The sequence below is a fragment of the Dendronephthya gigantea genome, unplaced genomic scaffold (genome assembly GCF_004324835.1).
Source record: "Dendronephthya gigantea isolate DGI-Jeju-01 unplaced genomic scaffold, DenGig_1.0 000132F, whole genome shotgun sequence".
Classification (NCBI taxonomy): domain Eukaryota; kingdom Metazoa; phylum Cnidaria; class Anthozoa; order Malacalcyonacea; family Nephtheidae; genus Dendronephthya; species Dendronephthya gigantea.
In genome coordinates, this window is record NW_021163142.1 from 19,354 (window position 1) to 44,927 (window position 25,574).

At 35.9% G+C, this 25,574-nt stretch overlaps 2 protein-coding genes across 2 annotated transcripts; one reads left to right on the forward strand and one right to left on the reverse strand.

Moving 5' to 3' along the window:
* The first annotated feature begins 701 nt into the window (after positions 1-701).
* On the forward strand, positions 702-1,914 carry LOC114536252 (sphingosine 1-phosphate receptor 2-like). The gene has a single exon (XM_028557578.1). It carries the CDS (start codon positions 709-711, stop codon positions 1,648-1,650), a length of 942 nt encoding a protein of 313 aa, XP_028413379.1. The 5' UTR covers positions 702-708; the 3' UTR covers positions 1,651-1,914.
* Positions 1,915-15,735: 13,821 nt separating this feature from the next.
* On the reverse strand, positions 15,736-25,278 carry LOC114536217 (G-protein coupled receptor GRL101-like). Its single transcript, XM_028557545.1, has 18 exons — positions 25,221-25,278; positions 24,026-24,121; positions 23,546-23,660; positions 23,075-23,146; positions 22,878-22,949; positions 22,706-22,777; positions 22,055-22,126; positions 21,551-21,622; positions 21,296-21,367; positions 21,093-21,164; positions 20,724-20,795; positions 20,058-20,132; positions 19,497-19,568; positions 18,199-18,270; positions 17,839-17,910; positions 17,308-17,379; positions 16,419-17,172; positions 15,736-16,017 (listed from the first exon to the last, which is right to left on the reverse strand). Exons 1-18 carry the CDS (start codon positions 25,276-25,278, stop codon positions 15,736-15,738), a joined length of 2,244 nt encoding a protein of 747 aa, XP_028413346.1.
* Between the last annotated feature and the right edge of the window lie 296 nt (positions 25,279-25,574).

The window sequence follows — 25,574 nt, forward strand, 5'->3', positions numbered from 1 at the left end:
TTTGAATAAACCTGTCGCACCGACGGCATAAAATCTCAGTCCAGGTGCTTTCTTGCCTTAAAGATTGATTATTAAAAAAGCGGTAAAAGTTCATAAGGCGGGCAAAAAGAATAAGGATTACATTTAATTTTTGTATTTTTCTCAAGGCCATGCATGTTACAGGATGCAAATTTTCTTGCAACTTGCAATGTAATTCTACTTTTGAGAGTTGTAAATTTGTGAAGAGGCTTCAAATGTAAGTGTAACGCCATGGCGTGTAAGAAGGACAAAAGTTCGGTAGTTGCCAAATTTACATCTCTCAATAGAAGAACCGCATTGCAAGTTGCAAGAAAAATTGCACCGTGTAACATGGCTTTAAGTGTTATTTCAACTCCTAATTATTGTTTTTACTTTTTGTTAAGTGATATGAAAAATTCTTTTCCACGATATAAAGATTTGAAGAAATACGAATGTGCACCAAGAATCCTTGTCTTATAACTTGTTATAATAAATAAATAGCACTCGTACTGAATACATCTTTCAATCACATTATAAAAAGAATTGAAAGACATGTAATACCACGCAGGTGATTTAATAGCTATATTGTAAGGATTTTTTCTTACCCGGCCAATATAAGTACACGATTTCCCGATTGTAATCAAAATTGTTTAAAACCTGTTCAAGGGAGGTCTTTCATCTTAGCTTGATCCATTTGCGAGCAGGAGCGACATGAATCAGTCACAAGAGCTGAAAGTCTTCGAAGTTTCATGTCGCGTTCTCGGAACTGTCCATTCAATAATAACCAACCTTCCAACTAAAAAGTTATTGATCAATCAGATTATCGCAATCGTATTTAACGCAGTTTTAATAGTTCCTACGATATTACTCAACGGCGTTGCAGTAGTGACTATCTTAAAATGTAACCAACTGAAGAGCAAGCCCTGCTATTTTATAATCCTCCTTCAGTCCGTGAATGATTTGGCAGTGGGTGTGCTGGGACTACCTTCTTTCATCTACTTTCTTTCAACGGGGATTGGAGCAGCATCAAACTGCATAATCGCGACCCTCGCCTGGCGTTCGACATTGATTCCAATGGCAATATCTGTCTTCACATTATTGGTCATGACGATGGAAAGATACATCGCAATCTTACATCCCTATGCTTATGTTACGCAGATGACAAAAAGACGGTTGTTGATATTTGTGTGCACCAGCGTCGCGATTGGGTTCACAGCGTCTGTCCTCTCTTTTGCATTTAACCGATTTCTGAAGATGTATGTATTGGCACAGATATCGATTGTGTTCATCTTCATTGGATTTGCCTACACCAGAATATTCTTGATCATTAGGAAGTTGAAACGTTCAGAAGCCAGACCACAAGTTGCTTTCTCTGCAGAGAACATGACAAGGAAGAAGCTATTTCTTCAGGAGATAAAACAGGCAAAATCTTGTTTCATTGTTGTCCTTACCTTGATTTTATCCTACCTTCCAACCGCCATTTTTATTCCTTTCTCGTTGAATGTCGATAATAATAAAATTCAATACTTGGCAAACAAAACGTGGAGCGTTTCATTCGGTTTGTGCAATTCTAGTTTCAACTCAATAGTATTCTTTTGGACGAAGACGCTGTTAAGAAAAGAAATTTTTAAGTTGTTGAAGGGCATATTCTAAATATATTAAACGTCAAACTCACTTAAGCATGCTTAAACCAGAAATACGAATTGTAGTCTATACTCATACAGAAATGATAGGTTTTCGGCTTGAAACTTGGTAAACACCAATTTCTGCGGTGTTGGTTTGACAATCAGACAACAAACACACTGTAAACACATTGCTTGTGAAGTTCATATCAAATGTTCTATTCTAAACTCGTTTAAGAATCTTGTAGATAAAAAATTCTAATGTATATTTTGGGGCTAAGTATGAAATAAAGTAAGAAAGTGTAGAATAAAGTTAGTGTAAAATATAGCTATTAGTTATATAAAGTAAGTGTGTATTAATAGTTATATAAAGTTAATGTGGAATATACTAGAGGTTTAAAGGATCTTAATTTCGAGTGGTATTATACACACTTCAAATCCAAGCCCGGAACAGTTGATGTAGAGATAAGTCAACAACTATAGGTCCTCCGGCAGGAATTGAACCTACGCTTTTGCGATGCCGGTGCAATGCTCAAAGGGCTAAAATGACGTTTTTTGCGATGGAAAAATCGCACTAGACAGACTTTTTTACAAACTTTACTATTAATAAAACTTCTATAGTGTAAAATTTTGATGAAAAAAAAATTGGGGGTCACCGAACTCGTTTGCGATATAAACTCGATTAAATGCTTTTTAGCGGCCATTTTGAAACGTCTCTGTTGCCATAGCAACAACTGCATGGCACAAGTTCTGAATAGATTTCGGCTCTAGGTATGTTGCCTGAAAGTTATATAAAATTTTAGTCTTCTAGTCAAACGTTCCGATGCTGAATATCCCTGTTTAAAATGTGCATTTAAAAATTTCGAGAAACTGTAGGGAGCGACCTTAACATACAGCAAACGCCAAACTAACTTTGTGTTAAACTGCTTTAAAACGCGCAATAATTTCGTTAAATTCAAAGCTTTTCCTGAACTAAAAAAAGGTGGACAGCTAAATTACTGAACTGCTACTATTAAATCATCAAATTCAACATGTCTTGCGTTAAACACACTGTGTAGTTATGTCCAATGGCGTAGCCAGCCTGACGATTTTGTCCCGCTTTGTAAATTTCGAGTTATTATAATTATTCATGTCTTTGAAATCTATTGTTTTCACAGTCAGTGAACATAAAAATATTAGCATAGCGGGACAAATCGACAGGCTGGCTACGCTACTGATTATGTCTGAAAAACAATTCGGCAGATTCAGTTTTCTGCTATCGCAAAAGTTATGTTGCTTTTCGTTATTTTTTAGTGACTTCTACTGCATGACATATATTAGCGTTATTTTTACTCTGGTCGGTGTTATGTTGAACTGAATTTTAGTTAACTTTGAACTGAACTGAATTAAAGTTTTATTATATATGTGCATAGAGACATTTCAAGACATTTCGAGACATTGACTGTGCCTTATAGAACCCGTGACAGACTTGCTGATAAAATGTATGTTATTTTTAAAATTATCGAGCCAGCTTTGTATATAATTTATAAGGACGCGGGTATAAAAAGGGCAGGGAAATTTCATAAATGGACTTCGTTGGAGATGTGAACGTTATATATTTTCGCAAGATGAAAGTAATTTGTATACCGACATGTTCTTTAGGAACAGTTATAAGATCAAAACCAACTTTTTTCCTGATTTTCTAAGTGGATATATTAAGCCGAATATTATTCAGCGCTTTGGAAACACCCGTCCTTCGTAATTGTCAGAGAATTACTGCTGATCTTGCCGAAATAAATAATGTATGAACAAATGAACATCCCAAAGCTCATGAACAAAGACATATTAACTATAGTTTAATTTCAAATTTATATTTGATTAAACCTGTGGCACCGACCGCATAATAATAACCCTAAGAGTTGTTCTCAGTCCAGGTGCTTTCTTGCCTTAAAGACTGATTAATAAAAAAGCAGTAAAAGTTCATAAGGCGGACAAAACGATCAATCAATGATTATATTTTTGTATTTTTCTCAAGGCCATGCGACACGATGCAATTTTTCTTGCAGTTTGCAATGTAATTCTACTTTTGAGAGTTGTAAATTAGTGAAGAGGCTTCAAAATATAAGTGTAACGCCATGGCGTGTAAGAAAGACAAAAGTTCGGTAGTTGCATGCCAAATTTACATCTCTCAAAAGAAAAAAAGCATAGCAAGAAGAAGTGCACCGTGTAACATGGCCTTAAGTGTTATTTCAACTCGTATTTAGTGTTTTTGTTTTGGACTAAACTTATCATCCTAATTATTGTTTTTACTTTTTGTCAAGTGATATGAAAAATTCTTTTCCACGATATAAAGATTTCAAGAAATACGAATGTGCACTAAGAATCCTTGTCTTATAACTTGTTATCGCAGTCGGACTGAATATATCTTTCCATCACATTACAAAAATAATTGAAAGACATGTAATACCCCGCAGGTGATTTAATAGCTATATTGTTAGGATAAGACACTTATAAGTAAACGATGTGCCGACCGTAATCGTAATTGATTAAAACCTGTTCAAGGGAGGTCTTTCATCTTATCTTGATCCATTTGCGAGCAGGAGCGACATGAATCAGTCACAAGAGCGGAAAGTCTTCGAAGTTTCATGTCGCGTTCTCGGAACTGTCCATTCAATAATAACAAACCTTCCAACTAAAAATTTGCTGATCAATCAGATCATCGCAATCGTATTTAACGCAGTTTTAATAGTTCCTACGATATTACTCAACGGCGTTGCAGTAGTGACTATCTTAAAATGTAACCAACTGAAGAGCAAGCCCTGCTATTTTATAATCCTCCTTCAGTCCGTGAATGATTTGGCAGTGGGTGTGCTGGGACTACCTTCTTTCATCTACTTTCTTTCAACGGGGATTGGAGCAGCATCAAACTGCATAATCGCGACCCTCGCCTGGCGTTCGACAGTGATTCCAATGGGAATATCTACCTTCACATTACTAGTCATGACGATGGAGAGATACATCGCAATCTTACATCCCTATGCTTACGTCACTCAGATGACAAAAAGACGGTTGTTGATGTTTGTGTGCACCAGCGTTGCGATGGGGTGCACAGCGTTTTTCCTCTCTTTGGCATTTAACCAATTTCTGAAGATATATGTATTGGCACAGGTATCGATTGTGTTCACCGTCATTGGATTTGCCTACACCAGGATATTCCTGATCATTAGGAAGTTGAAGAGTTCGGAAGCCAGACCACAAGTTGCTTTCTCTGCAGAGAACATGACAAGGAAGAAGCTGTTCCTTCAGGAGATAAAACAGGCAAAATCTTGTTTCATGGTTATCCTTACCTATTTGATTCTATCCTTCCTTCCAACCGCCATTACTATTTCTTTGTCATTGAATGTCGATAAATTTCAATTTTTGGTAAGCAAAACCTGGGGCATTTCGTTCGGTTTATGCAATTCTAGTTTCAACTCAATAGTATTCTTTTGGACGAAGACGCTGTTAAGAAAAGAAACTTTTAAGTTGTTGAAGGGCATATTCTAAATATATTAAACGTCAAACTCACTAAAGCATGCAAACTAGAAATACGAATTGTAGTCTATACTCATATAGAAATGATAGGTTTTCGCGGCTTGAAAATTGGTAAACACCAATTTCTGCGGTGTTGGTTTGACAAACAGAGAACAAACACAATGTAAACACATTGCTTGTGAAGTTCATATCAAATGTTCTATTCTAAACTCGTTTAAGAATCTTTTATATAAAAAATTCTAATGTATCTTGGGGGGCTATGTGTGAAATAAAGTAGCTAAGAAAGTGTAAAATAAAGTTAGTGTAAAATATAGTTATTACTTTTTAAAGTAAGTGCTACTTATAGTTATATAAAGTTAGTGTGAAATATAGTTATAATATATAAAGTAAACGCTTAAAAGGTGATTAAAATGTTTATAGAAAGATAAATGATAACGTGTGTAAAGAGCAAATAATTGCACAAACGATGAAATGCGTAGTACCGCCATATTGTTCTATATACACACCGTAAACCTCGACAAAGAAGACGATCATGAACGATCGAAGAATGTGGAAGTGAACAGCCTTATACGGTGATGCAAAGCCCACATACAGGTTGAGAATGAGCTATACACTGATCTAGGTAACGTACGACATACGCGCCCCTTAACATGGAAGGTAAAGGAGGCCTTTTCAATTTAAAGCATTGCATTGCAATTCGTTGAGTTTGCTCTATTCGCTTGCATGAGTATATTACGCAAAGAGTTTCAAGAGCTAGAGAAGCACATTTATCAATCGCCTGGCGGAAACTCTCCAGACACTGGCATGGGACGCTTCCCTTTATATGGAAAAAACGGCCAGACCGCGGTTCTGTTGTATTTCGGTACAGTCCGATTACTAGTATTTTAGAGTGTTTCAAGAACTCTGCATTCAAGTATATCGTTATTTACATCAGCCTAGAACGGGAAATATAGTTTTATCGTTATATTTTTAACGAAATACTCCATTTCGATTTAAAATATGACCGGTTTGAACATTTTGGCCGCTTAATCTAAAGTTCACATGGTATCGCCGACTCTTATGCACCAATAGCAAGCGTCAATGCAGAACTGGCCTTGACAGGATGCTGCATGCCTTTCTTGCCTTCCTCGTCGTTCCGGAGTCTCTGCATGGATATTAGAGACTTACATGTAGACTTGCGCTTAGAGCAAACGCCAAACTAACTTTGTGTTTAAACTGTCTTAAAACGCGCAATAATTTCGTTAAATTCAAAGCTTTTTCTGAACTAAAAAAAAGGTGGATAGCTATATTACTGAACTGCTACTGTTAAATAGTAAAATTCAACATGTCTTGCGTCAGACACACTGTGTAATTATAATGCCTGAAAAACAATTCGGCAGATTCAGTTTTGTGCTATCGCAAAAGTTATGTTGCTTTTCGCTATTTTTTAGTGACTTCTACTGCATGACATATATTAGCGTTATTTTTACTCTGGTCGGTGTTATGTTGAAATGAATTTTACTGAACTTAACCTTGAACTGAACTGGATTTTACTGAACTTAACTTTGAACTGAACTGAATTTAGGTTTTATTATATATGCGCATAGAGACATTTCAAATTTCAAAATAATTTAATTCTCCAATATCTGGACATTGACTGTGCCTTATAGAACCCGTGACAGACTTGCTGATAAAATTTATGTTATTTTTAAGATTATCGAGCCAGCTTTGTATATAATTTATGAGGACGCGGGTATAAGAAGGGCAGGGAAATTTCATGAATGGACTTCGTTGGAGATGTCAACGTTATATGTTTTCGCAAGATGAAAGATATTTCTACTGTCATGTTCTTTCGAAACAGTACAAGATCAAAACCAACTTTTTTTCCGATTTTCTACGTGGATATATTTAGCCAAATATTATTCAGCGCTTTGGAAACACCTGTCCTTCGTAATTGGCAGAGAATTACTGTTGATTTTGCCGAAACAAATAATGTACGAACAAATGAACATCCCAAAGCTCATGAACAAAGACATATTAACTACATAGCTTAATTTCAAATTTATATTTGAATAAACCTGTCGCACCGACGGCATAATAATAACCCTAAGAGTTGTTCTCAGTCCAGGTGCTTTCTTGCCTTAAAGACTGATTAATAAAAAAGCAGTAAAAGTTCATAAGGCTGACAAAACGATTAACGATTATATTTTTGTATTTTTCTCAAGGCCATGTGACACGATGCAATTTTTCTTGCAGCTTGCAATGTAATTCTACTTTCGAGAGTTGTAAATTAGTGAAAAGGCTTCAAAATATAAGTGTAACGCCATGGCGTGTAAGAAAGACAAAAGTTCAGTAGTTGCATGCCAAATTTACATCTCTCAAATAAAGGGAAGCATTGCAAGTTGCAAGAACAAGAAAAATTGCACCGTGTAACATGGCCTTGAGTGTTATTTCAACTCGTATTTAGTGGTTTTCTTCTGGACTAAACTTATCACCCTAATTGTTGTTTTTACTTTTTGTCAAGTGATATGAAAAATTCTTTTCCACGATATAAAGATTTCAAGAAATACGAAAGTGCACCAAGAATCCTTGTCTTATAACTTGTTACAATAAATAAATCTCAGTCGGACTGAATATATTTTCCCATCACATTACAAAAATAATTGAAAGATATATAATACCACGCAGGTGATTTAATAGCTATTGTAAGGATAAGACTCTTTTGATTTTCTTACCTGGCCAATATAGGTAAACGATTTGCCGAGCGTAATCGTAATTGTTTAAAACCTTTTCAAGGAATGTCTTTCATCTTATCTTGATCCATTTGCGAACAGGAGCGACATGAATCAGTCACAAGAGCTGAAAGTGTTCGAAGTTTCATATCGCGTTCTCGGAACTGTCCATTCAATAATAACAAACCTTCCAACTAAAAGGTTGCTGATCAATCAGATTATCGCAATCGTATTTAACGCAGTTTTAATAATTCCTACGATATTACTCAACGGCGTTGCAGTAGTGACTATCTTAAAATGTCACCAACTGAAGAGCAAGCCCTGCTATTTCATAATCCTCCTTCAGTCCGTGAATGATTTGGCAGTGGGTGTGCTGGGACTACCTTCTTTCATCTATTATCTTTCAACGGGGATTGGAGCAGCATCAAACTGCATCATCGCGACCCTCGCCTGGCGTTCGACATTGATTCCAATAGGAATATCTACCTTCACATTATTGGTCATGACGATGGAGAGATACATCGCAATCTTACATCCCTATGCTTATGTCTCAGATGACAAAAAGACGGTTGTTGATATTTGTGTGCACCTGCGCTGCGATAGAGTTCTCAGCGTCTGTTCTCTCTTTTGCATTCAACCGATTTGTGAACATGTATGTATTGGCACAGGTATCGATTGTGTTCACCTTTATTGGATTTGCCTACACCAGAATATTCTTGATCATTAGGAAGTTGAAAAGTTCAGAAGCCAGACCGCAGGTTGCTTTCTCTGCAGAGAACATGACAAGGAAGAAGATGTTTCTTCAGGAGATAAAACAGGCAAAATCTTGTTTCATTGTTATCCTCACCTATTTGATTCTGTCCTTCCTTCCAACCGCCATTGTTATTCCTTTTACGTTGAATGTCGATAATATTCAGTACTTGGCAAGCAAAACCTGGGGAATGTCATTTGGTTTGTGCAATTCTTGTCTCAACTCAATAGTATTCTTTTGGACGAAGACGCTGTTAAGAAAGGAAACTTTTAAGCTGTTGAAAGGCATATTCTAAATATATTAAACGTCAAACTCACCTAAGCATTAGTCTATACTCATACAGAAATGAAAGGTTTTCGGCTTGAAACTTGGTAAACACCAATTTCTGCAATGTTGGTTTGACAAACAGAGAACAAACACACGGTAAACACACTGCTATAGTGAAGTTCATATCAAATGTTCTATTCTAAACTTGGTAAGGATTTTGTATATAAAAAACTCTATTGTATATTGGGGGCTAAGTGTGAAATAAAGTAAGAAAATGTAAAATAAAGTTAGTTTAAAATATATATCACTAGTTATTAGTTATGTAAAGTATAAGTGTGTATTAATAATTATATAAAGTAAGTGTGTATTAATAGTTATATAAAGTATAAGTGTGTATTAATAGTTATATAAAGTTAGTGTGAAATATATTTAATAGTTATAGTATATAAAGTAAACGTTTAAAAGGTGATTCAAATGTTTTATAGAAAGATAAATGATAACGTGTGTAAAGAGCAAATAATCACGCAAACGATAAAATGCGAAGTCACACCGCCATAATGTCCAATATACACACCAAAAACTGTTTGGGCGGTCACTTGAACATCAAAACATGTGAGTGAAATTTTTGTCAATTGATCTATGATCTGTCCCAAACGCACAAATTGATGTGTAAGTATAAACAAGAAGCGATATGCAAAGAGAAATCTTCGTAGGAGAATTCTCATTGCATGGTCAAGGCAAGCGTGAAAAGCGTTTCTTTGCATCACTTGAAAGTACTCCGCGCCATGGGACATGCAGTTGTTTATATTTGTTGTTGTACAGTTGCTGTTACAATTACTTATTTTTGAGGTAAGCAAAGATGAGTTTCTGAGAAGGTGGAAGTTTTTCAATTTTTTAAAGCTCTTTTTATCTTGATTTTTTTTTCAATTTCAAGTACTTTTTTGAAACCGATAATTTATACGAAATTATTGTGTTAAAGTATTCCATTATAATGCCAACAATTAGCTGCTAAGTTGTTTATTCACTTTGAAAATTGATGATTTTCTAAGATGTGTTAACATGCTTAAAATGCTTTAAAATGTTTTCTACGACGACTTTTTTTCGTTTTTTAAGCCCATTTTATTTGTTTTTTGAACATTGAAAAATTCGTAAATTTAAACCAAAATTAAAATTTTCTAAAATGTGTTACATGCTAAAAATGGCTTCAAATATTTACTAAAGCTAATCTACTTCGTCTTTGAGCATATTTGTTTTAGAGCAATGAAAAATTCAAAAATATAATTTAATGGAGACAAAGATGTTGTGACGAACGGATAGTACCGTGTAAACACAGCTTAAGAGAAGTAGAGTTATTTAATATCTGTTGCCGGCGTTATGTTAAAGATTTGGAGTACAATTTCAGTGGCTCTGTGCTTTTAAATCTCGCGCGGTCCATACGGCCTCATACGGACCGCTCGCTTAGCCAACGCTAAAGTATGAATTCGGACCGCAAGGAAAATATGAATTCGGACCGCAAGGAAAAAAAATAAAACAAGCTTATAGCGAGGTGATGCTCCTTCTTTGCTCAATGGACTCCATACCTGTAATATTTTAGGGATTTTTAGCATCAGCATAAATGTTGATATTATTAGGTTAAAGCTACGAATAAGATTCAGTTCTGTGCGTTTTAGACAAGAGAATAAATCATGATTATCAAAGTAAACTGATATCAATTTATGTAAATCGATGGTTCGAATCCTTCGATTACCGTTTTTTATTATGAACTTCGTGAAAAAGATAAAGAAAATTAAATAACCATAGCCTTTCAGCACAAGATCTTTTAGTCTAGTGGCCAAGAAAATGGTCTCCCAAACAGTAAATCGATGGTTCGAATCTTTCCCTAACAGTTTCTCATTATTAAGTTCGTGAAAAGGATCAAGTAAATTAAATAGCCATGACCATTCAGCACAAAATTTCGTAGTCTAGTGGCGAAGACAGTGGTCTCCTAAGTGGTAAATCGACGGTTCGAATCCTTGTTTAACCGATTTTCATTATGAACTTCGTGAAAAGAATAAAGTAAATTAAATAACCACAGCCTTTCAGCACAAAATCTTGTGGTCTAGTGGCGAGGACAATGGTCTCCCCAGTGGTAAATCAAAGGTTCGAATCCAACCATAACCGTTTTCCTTTATGAACTTCGTGAAAAGGATAAAGTAAATGAAATAACTATACCCGTTAGGCCCAAGATCTTGAAGTCTGATGGCAAAGGCAATGGTCTCCCAAGTGTTAAATCGATGGTTCGAATTCCTTCATAACCCTTTTTCATTATGAACTTCGTGAAAAGGATAAAGTAAATAAAATAACCCACCGTTCAGCACAAGATCTTATAGTCTAGTGGCGAGGAAAGTGGTCTGCCACGTGGTAAATCGATGGTTCGAATCCCTCAATATAACTCTTTTTCATAATGAACTTCGTGAAAAGGATAAGGTAAATTAAATAACCATAGCCGTTAGGGCCAAGATCTTGTAGTCTAGTGGCGAGGACAGTGGTCTCCCAAGTAATAAATCGATGGTTCGAATCCTACCGTAACCATTTTCATTATGATCATGAACTTCGTGAAAAGGATACAATAAATGAAATAACGATAACCATTCAGCAACAGATATTGTAGTCTAGTGGTCAAGATGTTGGTCTCATGTGTCGACAATGGAAGGTTCGAATCTCGTTTTAGATGGAAATTTTCGTTATTTAAATTTCATGGCAGGGTTATGACGAAAAAGTTGGTGTAGGCTTCCAACAATCACCAGTTAGCCTTGTGGTAAAGTCGTGGACTATCAAGTACAAGATTGGGGTATCAAGAACAGGATGGTATGTTTCTCATGGGCAAAAAGAGAAATGGTAGGTATGTTGTTCGGGACAGGTTTATACTCGGTTAATCTTTGGAAATCAAAGTTAATCTTTAGGGAAATGAGGGGATAGTTAGGGTGAATTAGGGGTATATGAGTACAAAAAGACTTAGTAATTGGGCGGCCTCGGCTCCCCGGGGCAAGGGGGGCCACCTCGGCTCCCCGGGGCAAGGGGGGAGGTATAGGTGAGAAAACAGTATATAAAATGTTTAAGTCTTTTTGTACTCATTTAAACCTCTTTACCCCTATTTACTCCTATGTGTCCCTACTTTTTCTTATCCCTAGATATCCCTAATTATCCCCTTACACAATTAAATGTTTGAAGAAAGCTTGCTTTGAAAGTCACGAAAGGCGGGGGAAAGAGAACCCCCCTCAGTCTACTCCTCGCCCAAGGCGAGGGCATATTCGCCCTCTCGCTCTACTCCTCTCACACTCACAAATTCTCACTTTACTACCTTTTTGTTCTCTTTCGGTTCGTCCCGGGCTTGAACCATCGACTGCATTCTTGACAGATCACCGTCTTCACCACTACACCACCAGTTCTTGTGGTGAAAGCCTGCAGTTTTTTATTTTACTTAATCCTTTTTTGGAAGGATCTTTGACGAAACTTGATACCTTTTGGTAGGATCTCAAATGAATAAATACTTAAACTGATGAGTTCACTTTAATCCTCATGACTTATTTTCTCAAATCTCACACACTGTATCTTATTCGTAGCCTGTAACGTAATATTAGCAATTTGTGTTCTCGCTAAAATATCACATACAGGTATGCAGTGCCTTAAAGAACTATCAATCCATAAGTGAGTTATATGAAGCCCAAGTGAAGCTAATGGTTACGGTGCGATTGTTTTGTATTTTTAATGAAGTCAAGTCAAAGTAAAGTACAAGAATTAACAATGCATTTCAAGATAGGTTTAAAAGAAAAGTTAATGAACAGATATTGACTATTTATTTCAAGACTTTCTTGTATAAAGAGCTGAAATATTAGCTTGTTTAGCCGGTTCGTCGAATATAAAATACGCTAAGAAAAAAGAAGTTCTGTTTAAAAGCGCAATTTCCGCAGTTAATCGCGGTAACAAAAAAACAAACAGCAGCTCAACAATATTACGGCAACGATTCATAATTATTCATTCAAAAGTTCTTCGAAGAAACGATTAAGTCAAATAAAGAACAATAGCTTATCGAAAAACGATGTGGTCGTCAGTAGTTGTTAAGAAGTTTGTCTCTTCAGTCCTAAGGTTCAAGTATTAGATAAGCGTATCAGTTTATATTCGACGAACCGGCTAGTGTTTCAACTCTTTATACAACAAAGTCTTGAAATAAATAGTCAATGTCTGTTTAACAGGATATTTGCTTCATTTGCGATTTCAGATGAGTATAATGCTTGTTGCCTCCTGACTATGAGAGTTCATAGTAGAGACGGGAAACTCATCGAAGACGGAAAACTCATTAGTCGCGAAGACGGGAAACTTATCTCATGTGAAATGCGAATCACACACGGCTTTCTCGTCGGAATTTTTCATTCTAACTTTCCCGTCTGGAAGAGAAACTCGTTAAATGCGCATTTAGACGGATCAGTAAGTCAGACGAGTTTCAGAAATATCAGCACGGTCAAGGACGGAACAAGGCTACAAAAAATAAACACAGTTATTATCGTAATGATTACGCATTACCCTTAACCATGCATCACACGTATAAATTTCCCATATATCCCATGCAATACACATTCAGACGGTTTTTACGGCTATCAACATTCCAGTCTCAGTAAGTTGAGTATTCGGCTGTTCTTAATTCTTGTACTTTACTGCGACTTCGCTTCATTAAAAATACAAAACAATCGCACCGTAACCATTAGCTTCACTTGGGCCGCATATAACCAACTTATGGAAAGACAGTGCTTTAAAGCATTTCATATCTGTATGTGTTATGTTACAAGCTACGAATAAGATAGTAAGGTCTGTAAAGATATACAGTCCGTAGGATTTGAGAAAACAAATCATGAACATTACAGTGACTCATCAGTTTAAATTGTTATTTCATTTGAGATCCTACCAAAAAGTATTAAGTTTCGTCAAAGATCCTTCCAAAAAAGGATTAAGTAAAATAAAAAACTGTTGGCGTTCACCACAAGAACTGGTGGTGTAGTGGTGAAGACGGTGATCTGTCAAGTATGCAGTCGATGTTTCAAGCCCGGGACAAACCAAAAAAGAACAACAAGGTAATAAAGTGAGAATTTGTGAGTGTGAGAGGAGTAGAGCGAGAGGGCGAATATGCCCTCGCCTTGGGCGAGGAGTAGACTGAGGGGGGTTCTCTTTCCCCCGCCTTTCCTGACTTTCAAAGCAAGCTTTCTTCAAACATTTAATTGTGTAAGGGGATAATTAGGGATATCTAGGGATAAGAAAAAGTAGGGACACATAGGAGTAAATAGGAGGATAAATAGGGGTAAAGAGGTTTAAATGAGTACAAAAAGACTTAAACATTTTATATACTGTTTTCTCACCTATACCTCCCCCCTTGCCCCGGGGAGCCGAGGTCGCCCCCCTTGCCCCGGGGAGCCGAGGCGCCCAATTACTAAGTCTTTTTGTACTCATATACCCCTAATTCACCCTAACTATCCCCTCATTTCCCTAAAGATTAACTTTGATTTCCAAAGATTAACCGAGTATAAACCTGCCCGGAACAACATACCTACCATTTCTCTTTTTTTCCATGAGAAACGTACCATGCTGTTCTTGATACCCCGATCTTGTACTTGATAGTCCACGATTTTACCACAAGGCTACCTGGTGATTGTTGGAAGCCTACACCAACTTATTCTGCATAACCCTGCCATGAAATTTAAATAACGAAAATTTCTATCTAAAACGAGATTCGAACCTTCGACTCTAGACAAGTGAGACCGACATCTTGACCACTGGACTACAAGATGTTGTGCTAAACGGTTGGTTATTTAATTTACTTTATCTTTCTCACGAAGTTCATAATGAAAAAGGGTTACGGAGGAATTCGAACCATCGATTTACCACTTGGGAAAGCATTGTCTTAGCCATTAGACTACAAGATCTTGGGGCTAGCGGCTACGGTTATTTCATTTACTTTATCCTTTTCACGAAGTGCCTAAAGGAAAACGGTTATGGCAGGATTCGAACCTTCGATTTACCACGGGGGAGACCAATATCCTCTCTACTGGGCTACAAGATCTTGTGCTGAACGGCTCTGGTGGTTTATTTACTTTACTCTTTTCACGAATTATATAATGAAAAAGGGTTACGGGTGGATTCGAACCATCGATTTACCACTTGTGAGATCATTGTCTTCGCCACTAGTCTACAAGATTTGTGCTGAAAGGCTATGGTTATTTAATTTACTTTATCCTTTTCACGAAGTTCATAATGAAAAACGGTTACGGTAGGATTCAAACCATCGATTTACTACTTGGAAGACCATTGTCCTCGCCATTAGACTACGAAATCTTGTGCTGAACGACCATGGTTATTTAATTTACTTTATCCTTTTCACGATTTTCATAATGAAAAAGGGTTATATTGACGGATTCAAACCTTCGATTTGAATCACTTCCACTAGATCACTTCCTGAGCGCGACTCGGGATATATATTTTACCTAATACTTTTCTTTTGCCCCTGCCCCCCTAATACTATTTTTACAACCAAAATATCTTGAGCTAAAATTCCACGATTACTCATTTTACCTAATCCATTTTTTCAAGATGATAAAGAAAGAACATTCTTCACTAGACTCGATCTACTTGACTGCACCAATTGACCACCAGACCTTGTGCCGAATAACAGATTTTTTTATTCTACCTAAACATTTTTGGAAAAGTAATCATGAAAATTTTTTTTTTGAAATTTTTATCAAAATCAAAATCATCCATCGACCACTTTGCAGACCATGAAGGAAATATTTTTGGCTTTTAGTTTTACACAATCCCTTTCCTCAAATGAAAATTCATCATTATATATTGTTCAAATGTTAGAAGAAGCAGTCGATTTGAAAGGCCACGTCAGGATCTTCATGAAGACATCCGATGTAGAGAAAGTATAAAGTATGGGATTAATCGTTGAGTTGATGGGTAACACGAACACAGCAATCCAGACGTATATCGTCTTTGTTGGATCATCCAAATTTCCTGTTAATGCCAAGATACTGATAATGATCACAGGAAACCAGCAGAGGAAATCAGTTAAAATGATGAACATCATGCGTTTGGCAAGTGACGAATTTTGATTCATTCTTGTTGATCTAACCTATATTCGGGTAAAATATTTAATTGTAATTAATTTTCGAGTAACAAATGATTCTCCTGCCAAGAGAAAAGCAAGACTTGTCAGAGGAATTGTTTAAGAATTACTCTTAAGGTAGGGTACAGTCGTTCATGTAAACAAACACTTAGTTCACATTTTAAATCGCCATATCTTTCAAAATATCCTGTCCTGTCGGAATATTTATTACTATTTTACTTCACTATTTCTGAATGAATAAGAGATTGAGTTTATGTTCAATTAAAAATTCAAAATATGCGAAATTTGAGCAGTTTCTAAATCATGGAGTACCCAAATATTATGAGCAGAGCCAATTGCGAAGAAAGCCGAGTGTCCTTAGCTGCATGATATAAAAGCTTAAAATTTAATTTTGAATGGAAACTTACCGCCTTTGCTGACTTAACCACCGTGCGATACATGATCACATACGCCAGGAGTATGAAAAGAAACGAAATACTATTAAGAACAAGAAACACGAAGAGGCAGAACTCCCAACCAGAGATGCGCTCGCTGGACAATTGCAATGGTATGCACACGGTTGAGCGGCCAAAAAAGGGGATGTAATTATCCCTGTCGTAGAATTCATAATCATACATTATCATTGCTATGCAGATGCCACAGCCAAGAGTCCAAACCACGGCCATTAACACGAAAGCTATCTTCATAGACCAACGTTGGAATCGAAACGGGAAGACGATACAGACGAGACGGTCAAGCGTTATCATCACCAAGGTAAATACTGATACCTCGCTTGAGAGAGTTGATATCACTCCAGCGATTACACACAGAGTACTTTTCCGCCAGCTTTTATCATGCAAGTAAAAAGTGTTTTTCCATTGGGTGCCCTTTACAGCAATGATCAACATGTACACACCCATCAACAAATCCGCTACCGCAAGATTCGTTAAAAAGAATGAATTAACTTTGTTCGTGTCTTGGGAAATGCATCGCCATACTACCACGATAAGGTTTCCAACGAGCGCCAAAAGTCCAAAAATCCATACAGAGTACCTCAGAAAGGGATTCTTCAAAAGTTCGTTACAATTTGAGAAACCCTCTCGAACTGTTTCAGTATAATCGCAAGTTAACCTTGGGTTAATTTTCCGCGCAATGCAGCAAATATTGAAGTAATCGACCTTCCTATAAAACACAGATACGAAAATGATTATTCTGACTGCATGGTGCACGTTTGTTGTAATCTTCGCCAAAAACGCGGGGTTAGACTATTTCGCTGAAAAATATTTTGGTCACAAAAAAAGAAATTGAGATACGTACAGCAAACGCAAGGACGTCAGTTCTTTGATTGTTTCGTGAGGAATTTTTTCAACCTTATTGTAAGTCATATTTCTAAAGAAGAGAATGAAGGTCGCCAAAATTACTAATAATAATACAAATAAACGCAAGCGGGCATCAAATTCAAAATTTTCTCAATTGAGAAAAATTATGAGATTTAGGGCCAGTTGTTCAAAAGCCGCGGTTGCGGTTAGCTTAGCCATGCGTTAAAGCAAATATTTACATTACTTTCAGTTTAGTTGTATATAAATGAGGTAGTACATATAGTTTAGCTTATAAATACATTTGGTTGTTTTTGCCTTTCTCGACTGCACTATGCAATGTTGGTTTTTCAGTAAGAAGGAATAAATCTTTTGAATTTCAGTTTGCGCTAAACAATCTTACTGGCACAAACTGCTGGGAAATTGAACTTTGTCGAAAGCTTGTTTAAATTATAGTTCAAACTTCGTGTTGGGCAAAACACCGAGTTAGCTACAACCTTATTTATAAAAGTGAGATGTGACATTTTCTTACAGCTCGATTAGGTTTCCCAAGTCGTGAAACGCTCCACGTCCAATTTTTTTAATTTTGTTACTTGTCAAATCTCTAAAATAGAGAGATTCAATACGCATTTACAGACGTGACGTTGAGCCAATTTGACGAAACAAAAGAGATAAACACGGGGATAGGATAATCTGTCGTTGCATTACTGCATTAGAGCAATTTGCAATTTCAGTCCTTTCCTTGAAAATATACGCGCTAAGTTTTAGATATTTGGCCAAGACAACAACTACTAAACCGAAGTCTGTATTAGAATTTGTCTAAAGGGCTCGTGCTCACCTAAAGCGTCTGGCTGAAGAATAATTTCAAAAATGGAACAAAAAGGACACTTACAGGTATCGTAGAGACACCAGTCCCTGAAATGCACGGTTAGGAATATACTTGAGTGCATGTTTCGACAAATCTCTAAAAGAAAAGCACAGAATGATTACTGAATTTGGATTTTGTTTCCAAGAATAATTGTATTACCAAAATACGATCCTTATAAATTTGTTTCCGCGTCCTAGAATTTATACATATTTGGCGGCTTGTGGAAATACACAATGTGAGTAATTTGACCACCAAAATGTTTTAACCTCCAAAACGGCTGCTCTATTTATCTATAGAGGTCAGCAAAGACAGTTTATGGTTGCAATTTGTAATGAATGCAAATTTGTACACAAGCCATTTTTTCAAGGCACGTTCATCCGCGCCAATCAATTGTGACTTACAACTTCGTCAAATTTTGTAAATCGTTGAAAGCTCCTGGTTCAATTCTTTTGATAATGTTATGATGAAACTTGAATTTTCTACGACAAATGGTTTGAAAATGACACACATTAGCTACATAAGATATGTGATGCAACAATAAATTTAATAACTATCTATTTTCCAACCGAAACCTGTTCTAAAAAGGTAATAAACTTCAGAATGAATGGCAATTTGCATAAAAGCTCTGACTAATATGTCTTTTCGAAATATCAATGTCCTTCACATTCATGTTAACGGCGATAAATGTGGTCGCGAAAATAACAGTGCCGATTACAAAATCTTGAACTTGGGTGTCAATTGGTCAGCTAATCATCGCGCTCCATATTGAGGTCAGCCAATCACAGGGCTCCTAATAGTAATCCGTAAAATATTAAAGACCTAATGCATTCCTAAATCCCTAAATTTTATATAAGTAACAGATACCATAGGCAGATAGAGTGGCAGAAAAGGAAATTCGATTTGGAAAAATGGTTAGAATTATATTAAACTATATAATGGAAACGCGATGTTTACAGGTGGCGTAAAGACACGAGCCCTTGAAATGAATTATTTGAAAGAACTTCAAGTTTATGACTGGACAAATCCCTAAAAGGAAAAGAATACAGGGTGTTTTTAAAAAGATAAGCACTTATATTATTAAAAATTATTCACTTTGTGAGCGACACAGTTAGAAATACTATTGCACTATTGTGTTTAGTAAAAATATGAATATTAAGTGATTGCCTCTTTTTTATACACCCAGAGTAACGATGTTTTATAAGTAGCGGCGTATTTAGAATATCAGAATTAGGTTCTGTTTGCGTAAAACATTAATTTCGTTCATATAATAAAGTATAAAACAACTACAATATGAAGTGTACGTTTATTTGTAGTGTACTTACAAAGAAATCAAATTTCGCAAACCGCTAAACCCTCCAGGTTCGATTCTTTTTATTTCAGTATACTTCAAATTTCTAAAACATAAAGGGATGTAAAAAGAGGCATAATGACTTTCTATCGCATGTTATTTATAACTCAGAAACTTCCTCCTTGAGCTTGACTCGGAAACACGGTTCTGCTATACGCAATCGTATAATGCCACCATCATGGAGTAGTTTTAGTCATGGATTAGTGGTGAACTCAAATAAAACTGGAACGCTAGCTCTCTGACTTTCCCTCGTTAATGAGTGAAGCCAAGATGGCGGATCATGAAGCCTTTCTTGCAGGTATGATCCAGACCTCTGGCGCGGAAATTTCATAGGTAAAATCATAACTGCCGCCAAATTTTTCGCACAGCTTGCGTTCCAGTCTTATTTCAGTTCACTGTGGATTATTAGTTAATTAGCAGTAGTAAGAGTCATGGAGTAGTTTCAATGGGTTTGTGTGTAAGTGACCTTAACCAAACGCGACCAGTTAAACAAGTCAATGGAACTCATTTAAAGCAACAGAGCACAGTCACTTACAAATAGCGTAAAGATACGAGATGTTGAAACATGTTTGCTGGAATAGTTTCAAATTGGTAGTTGTTTGACATATTTCTAAAAAAAAACGATGAAAAATACGGTATAATAAAAACGATGGTGCCGGAAGATCCATCCGATGTACGACGATTAGACTGAAAACAGCAGATGAGCTTCTTTGGTATGAGAATTGAAATACACGAAACTCCAGGCATCGTTTTTCTAGGTTGTTTAGGTTTAAAACAACCTTTTTTGTTTTTTTTTCTATGCATATATGTATGACATCTACATACGATAGTTATTGGAAATCGTAGGATGTTTTGCCGTTGAAGTGATAGTTGTAACTTTATAGCATTAAGAATTTTACCTGTAGTACCTGCCAAGAAAACGAACTCGGGCAGGTTGTTCGAAAGGCGTTTAGCTTAAAGGGTGGATAAGTTCAAAATAGAAAACATAATTATCTCTTTATTGAATAGCTGAGCTGAACTATTTCGATGTAAATAGTTTAATTTTAAGTGGAAGTACATATTTAATGCATAAGATGCAGGTTCAATCATTAACAAGATGCACGAGAGTATTTTTAAACTTATCCATCTTATTTCGCTTCTTCACCGTTTAAGCTAAACGCCTTTCGAACAACCGCCCCTGGACAATAGTTTTCAAACTTACAAGTATTCTAAATTTGTAAGTCCAGAAAAGGCACCACTGTCAATTGACTTTACTGGGTTTGAACTGAGGTCCCTAAAATCACAGATTATACACATAAATATAGATCTATTCTAGTCTTCGGTGCTACAAACACAATCGCTGATTATTCATTTCTTATATAGCATGGAAATTATATTTTCATGTGTTTGTGTTAATTAGAATTCGAAAAATACAAGTCCATATACGGTTAGGTCGGCTGATGTACAAATTATTTCCTCGTGGGATGAAAGCGTTTCTGCCAGATTGGGCGGGGTAAAACCAAATGTAGGTTTGTAGATGCAATTCATCAAAAGAAAAAAAAGGTAACCAAGCATTGAGAATGTGTCTTACAACGCGGTCAAATTTCCCAAATTGTTAAAGGCTGTCTCCTCAATTCTTCGAATCCTGCAACTCGACAAATCTCTAAAAAAAGATCGCAAATTGAGGAATAAGTTCTAAGTTTTTTTCTGCATACAAAGGGAGATCTGGCAGAAATGCCCTAAAACTCGATCTAGTGACTGTGAAATTATAAAATTCTTAGCATATATACTTACAGAGAACGTAATGAGACCAAGCTTTGGAAAGTATTTCCAGGTATGATTTCAAAAGTATTAATTGAGAGTCTCCTATTAAGGAATAATACATGATTATATTGAAAGACAGATTTTTTAAACAAAATTTGAAAAAGTGCAATTTTCAGTCCAAATAATTGTCGAAAAAGCACGAAAATGAATCTAAAAATATTCATGGGTAAATTTTACGGGGTACATTTTCATACACCCGGTATATACGAGAAACCGAATACTTACAGGGTGTGCAAGAACACCAGATGTTTGAATGTGTTATTAGGAATTTTTCTAAAACGATTTCGAGAAATATCCCTAAAGCATATTATCAAATAATAATGTTATTCAAAGAGTTACGATTTCTTCTTTTTTCAGGCGGTTCATTTCTCTCTGCCTATGTCGTATTTGTTCACAACGAGTAACCATCCCTTTGGGTAAGGAAGATAAGGAATTCTCTGCATGGATTAGCAATTACCGTGAAAAACAGTAAAATAAGTAAACAAACAGTTACTCCTTCTTGGCCCTTTAGGCCAAACTGAAATATGCAACCCTATTTTCTTTCTTTTCAGGCGCAAACGATGCGATTTTTGTCCACCGATTTTGATCGGTAAATAACAATCTTTTTTTTTCATATATCCCGATTGCAGCCTACCAACTAAGAATAGCTTAAAATGGCATCGCGCACGCAAGAATTTAGTCGAACGACAAAAATCGCGTGGTGTGCGCCTGCAGAGACGTGGTACTTACAGGTAACGTAACGATACGAGAGGCTGAAATGTTCTGTCAGGAACCTCGTCTAAGTAATTGTTTGACAAATCCCTTTGAAAAGATTGTTTAAGAATACCAAGATTATTTTTATACATCATTCAAAGATATGTTTGCCTGACAACGCTTCAACTCCCCTGTCGATAATAAGTTTAGGAATGGGTATAAGCTATTATAGCAGCAAACATTCGTGCTTGAAAAAAGCTAGGGTTTGATTACCCAAATAAGAAAGTCTTAAATAAATTGAAATTGAAGATATTGTAAATCTGAAGTGTTGGTAATTTCGAGTTTTTATTAGACGACAACAGCGACACATAACTTACGGAAAAAAAGCTCGTCAAATTAGAAAGCCAAATCTAACTATATTGATGAAAAAAGTGACATGCAAACAAACATTCAATAGTTTGAAGTCGTGCCACGGGTGTTATGGCGAAAGATTGTAAAACAAAAGAGTTTCCTTTTAAATCCTGAAGCACTTTATGTAACCTAAGTGTGATATTTGTTTTTGTGGAAAATATAGAAAGATATTAAAAGCGTTGCTCACAGTTTGTTGTGAAATTTCCACAAACGAGCATGTAACTTATGGTGTGGTATGGCGAATACAACGCGGATATAAAAATGCGAGGCACTCACAGGTATTGTAAGTATATTAGATGTTGAAACGTATTTTCAGGAATTTTGCGAATCTTATTGCTTGAGAAGTCGCTAAAAGAAAAGTTTAAAAAATAAAAACGAGTTTTGCAAACGTTTGAAATTTGACCTCGCATGGAAGATGTTGCACGAATGCTTTCACTATAAAACTTACAAGTATTTAAGATTTTGAAGTCCAGATAAGATCTTATGGTCCAGCCTCTTTATCATATTCATGCTGAGATCTCTAGAAAAATAAAAAAATTAAAATCGTTTTGGTGACATCTAGTGAAAAAATTAATTCAATTGCGTCCACATTATATTTATATCTTAAAAAGATACAATTTCCTTGTTCATAAATTATGCACCTACAGATACTCCAGATGTGTCAGGTTTTTCCAGTCAGCTGCCTGAAGTTTAACCAAAGAATTGTTTGAAAGATTTCTAAGAAAAAAAGTTTGAGTATTTTACCTAAAACACCGTTTTTTACAATGTTCCTTTTCCAATTCCGGTTGGTGTAATTTTTATCTGAATTTAGAATTTAAAGAATTACTGCAACTTTAGATTTCTGTTATACTTTGTTTGAAAGTTTTTACTCTTATAGTTGTTAATTTCTTGTGAATTTACACCATGTTATTTATTTATTTCTAAGCTTTCGGCCCGTGAGCTCGGGCAATCATCGGAGAAAAGTTCAATTACAAACAAACTAAATAAAATAAACTTTTCTCTGATGATGACCAGAGCTCACGGGCCGAGAGCTTAGAAATAAACAAAAAACATGGTGTAAATCACAAGAAATTAACAACACCATGCAAAACATCAAAGAACAGTTTTTATTCTTACATGGCGAATGTTGATGAGGGGAAGTATCCTGGCGTTGTCACTGTAACACGAGCCTCGACAAGAATTCTTGATCTTTTGGGGTCGATATAACAACATCGTAACGCAGGGTGACAATCTATATAGGTTGATTAAATCCGTTGTATTTTAAGTCCATGCTACACGGTGCAATTTTCCTTGCAACTTGCAATGCAATTCTACTTTAAAGAGATGTAAATTAGTGAAGAATTTTTAAAATGTGAGTGCAAGGAGGACCATGGAGCGTGATAAAGATAAAAGTTCGGTAGTTTCCAAATTTGCATGTCTTAAAAAAGGAATTGCACCGTGTAACAGGGCCTTCATTTTTTCTCAATCTATATTTGCGCTTTATGTTAAATGATTCAAAAGAACCTGGGGATTCTGCATGAGTATTTGAATGTATTTTTAATTACATTGGGACGCGTTTAAAGTAGATGAAATATTATGCCTTTTACCATCATTCACCGCTCGGATCACTAATTCGAACGGAGACAAAATATTCCAGCGTCAAGAACTCACCAGGAGCATCGTGAATTTCACCAGACTTCTCAATAATATCAGCTGAAAAAAAAATTGGGCAATTCAAGCTTTTGTTTGATGCACTTACGCAATACGCATTACTGCTTTACCAATATAATAAAATGCAACATTCCATTCAGGGAGCGCGGAAAATCGTTAAGTAAGGGTAATGCTGAACGTGAATGTATGAATTCCCCTCCCCAATTAACGATCTTTACAGCCCCCTGATTCCATACGTCAGAAATTAAAATGCTTTGGCTACATTTAATGACAACGGGAAACTCGTTTGTCATGATCATTCCCAAGGCTATAAGAATCTGACAAATTTATTAAAAAAATTCAAATTGTTTATGCATTTAACCATTGTTGCTGAACACCTCGCAAAAACATTAATCCGTGCTTCAATAACAATTCTTCAAATAAAAAAATTATATTTTATTTTTAAAACCGAGCAGCTGTGTTTATTTTCTTATAGGCTGACGGCGTTTAAAGAAATCAAATTATTTTGTTGGTAAAATTCTCGATCACGTTGTCTGTCAGTTTGGCGTCTTCTGTAATCCTGGGAATAGTAGCTAAATAACTAAATAACGGACCATCGGAAGTATAATTATTAAAAGTAGAAGATATTCACTTTTTGCGTTGCAAAAAATATATGCAAACGAATTGTATAAAATGCTCTATTTTATGGTGTTTTTCGAAAGGTGTTTGAAATTGTATAAATATATATAAGACATGTTTTAGACGTCGAACCTTTCAGGTGCTGGCTGAACCTAATGTTAATGAGCTCAGTAAAGTCTTTGTTCAAGACGTTTATTTGCATTTGATTCGGCTAAAACAGGCCTAAAAATTTAAAATATATATTAAGCATACATAAAAATACTAAGAATTAAAAAGTTTTGGATTGTGAAGTTTTTCAATGACACTAACAATAGTTTCAAATCGTGAAACAAAGTGATCTTTGCAGTAGTCCTCGATTTAGTAGTAAACGACATCTTATTCTGATGTATCCAATCATAAAGATATGGTAATCTTCATTGCTGACCTTCCCACGCATAAGAGGTTTATTAATTTTTAAAAACACTTTAGTATTATAGATGACGTGCAATAAAAAACAGTCTAATTTCTTTAAAAAAAATCCTACCCTGTCCTTTGAGTGTTTCAACCACAGCACAATGAGGTTGTTCACGCAAAGTCAACATTCAAATTCGAAACTCAAATTCTACTTGTGTGCATGCAGTAAGAAAGCTAGCACAGAATTTGATGGCAAAAAATAAAGCGTTTAATGTTTAAAGAGCTAGCATAGGCTGAAGATACTCACAGCAACGTGTTGGAAATCGTGGAAACACATGCCACGATGAACTCGCACCATATTTTTTAGCTGGAATGAGATTCAGCGTCAAAAACGATGTCCCTAAAAAAATCATCGCTAAACGAAAAGCTGTCATGTTTTCTGGCTAAAACTTCCCCTTGCAACTGAAGTTCCATATGCAATTAA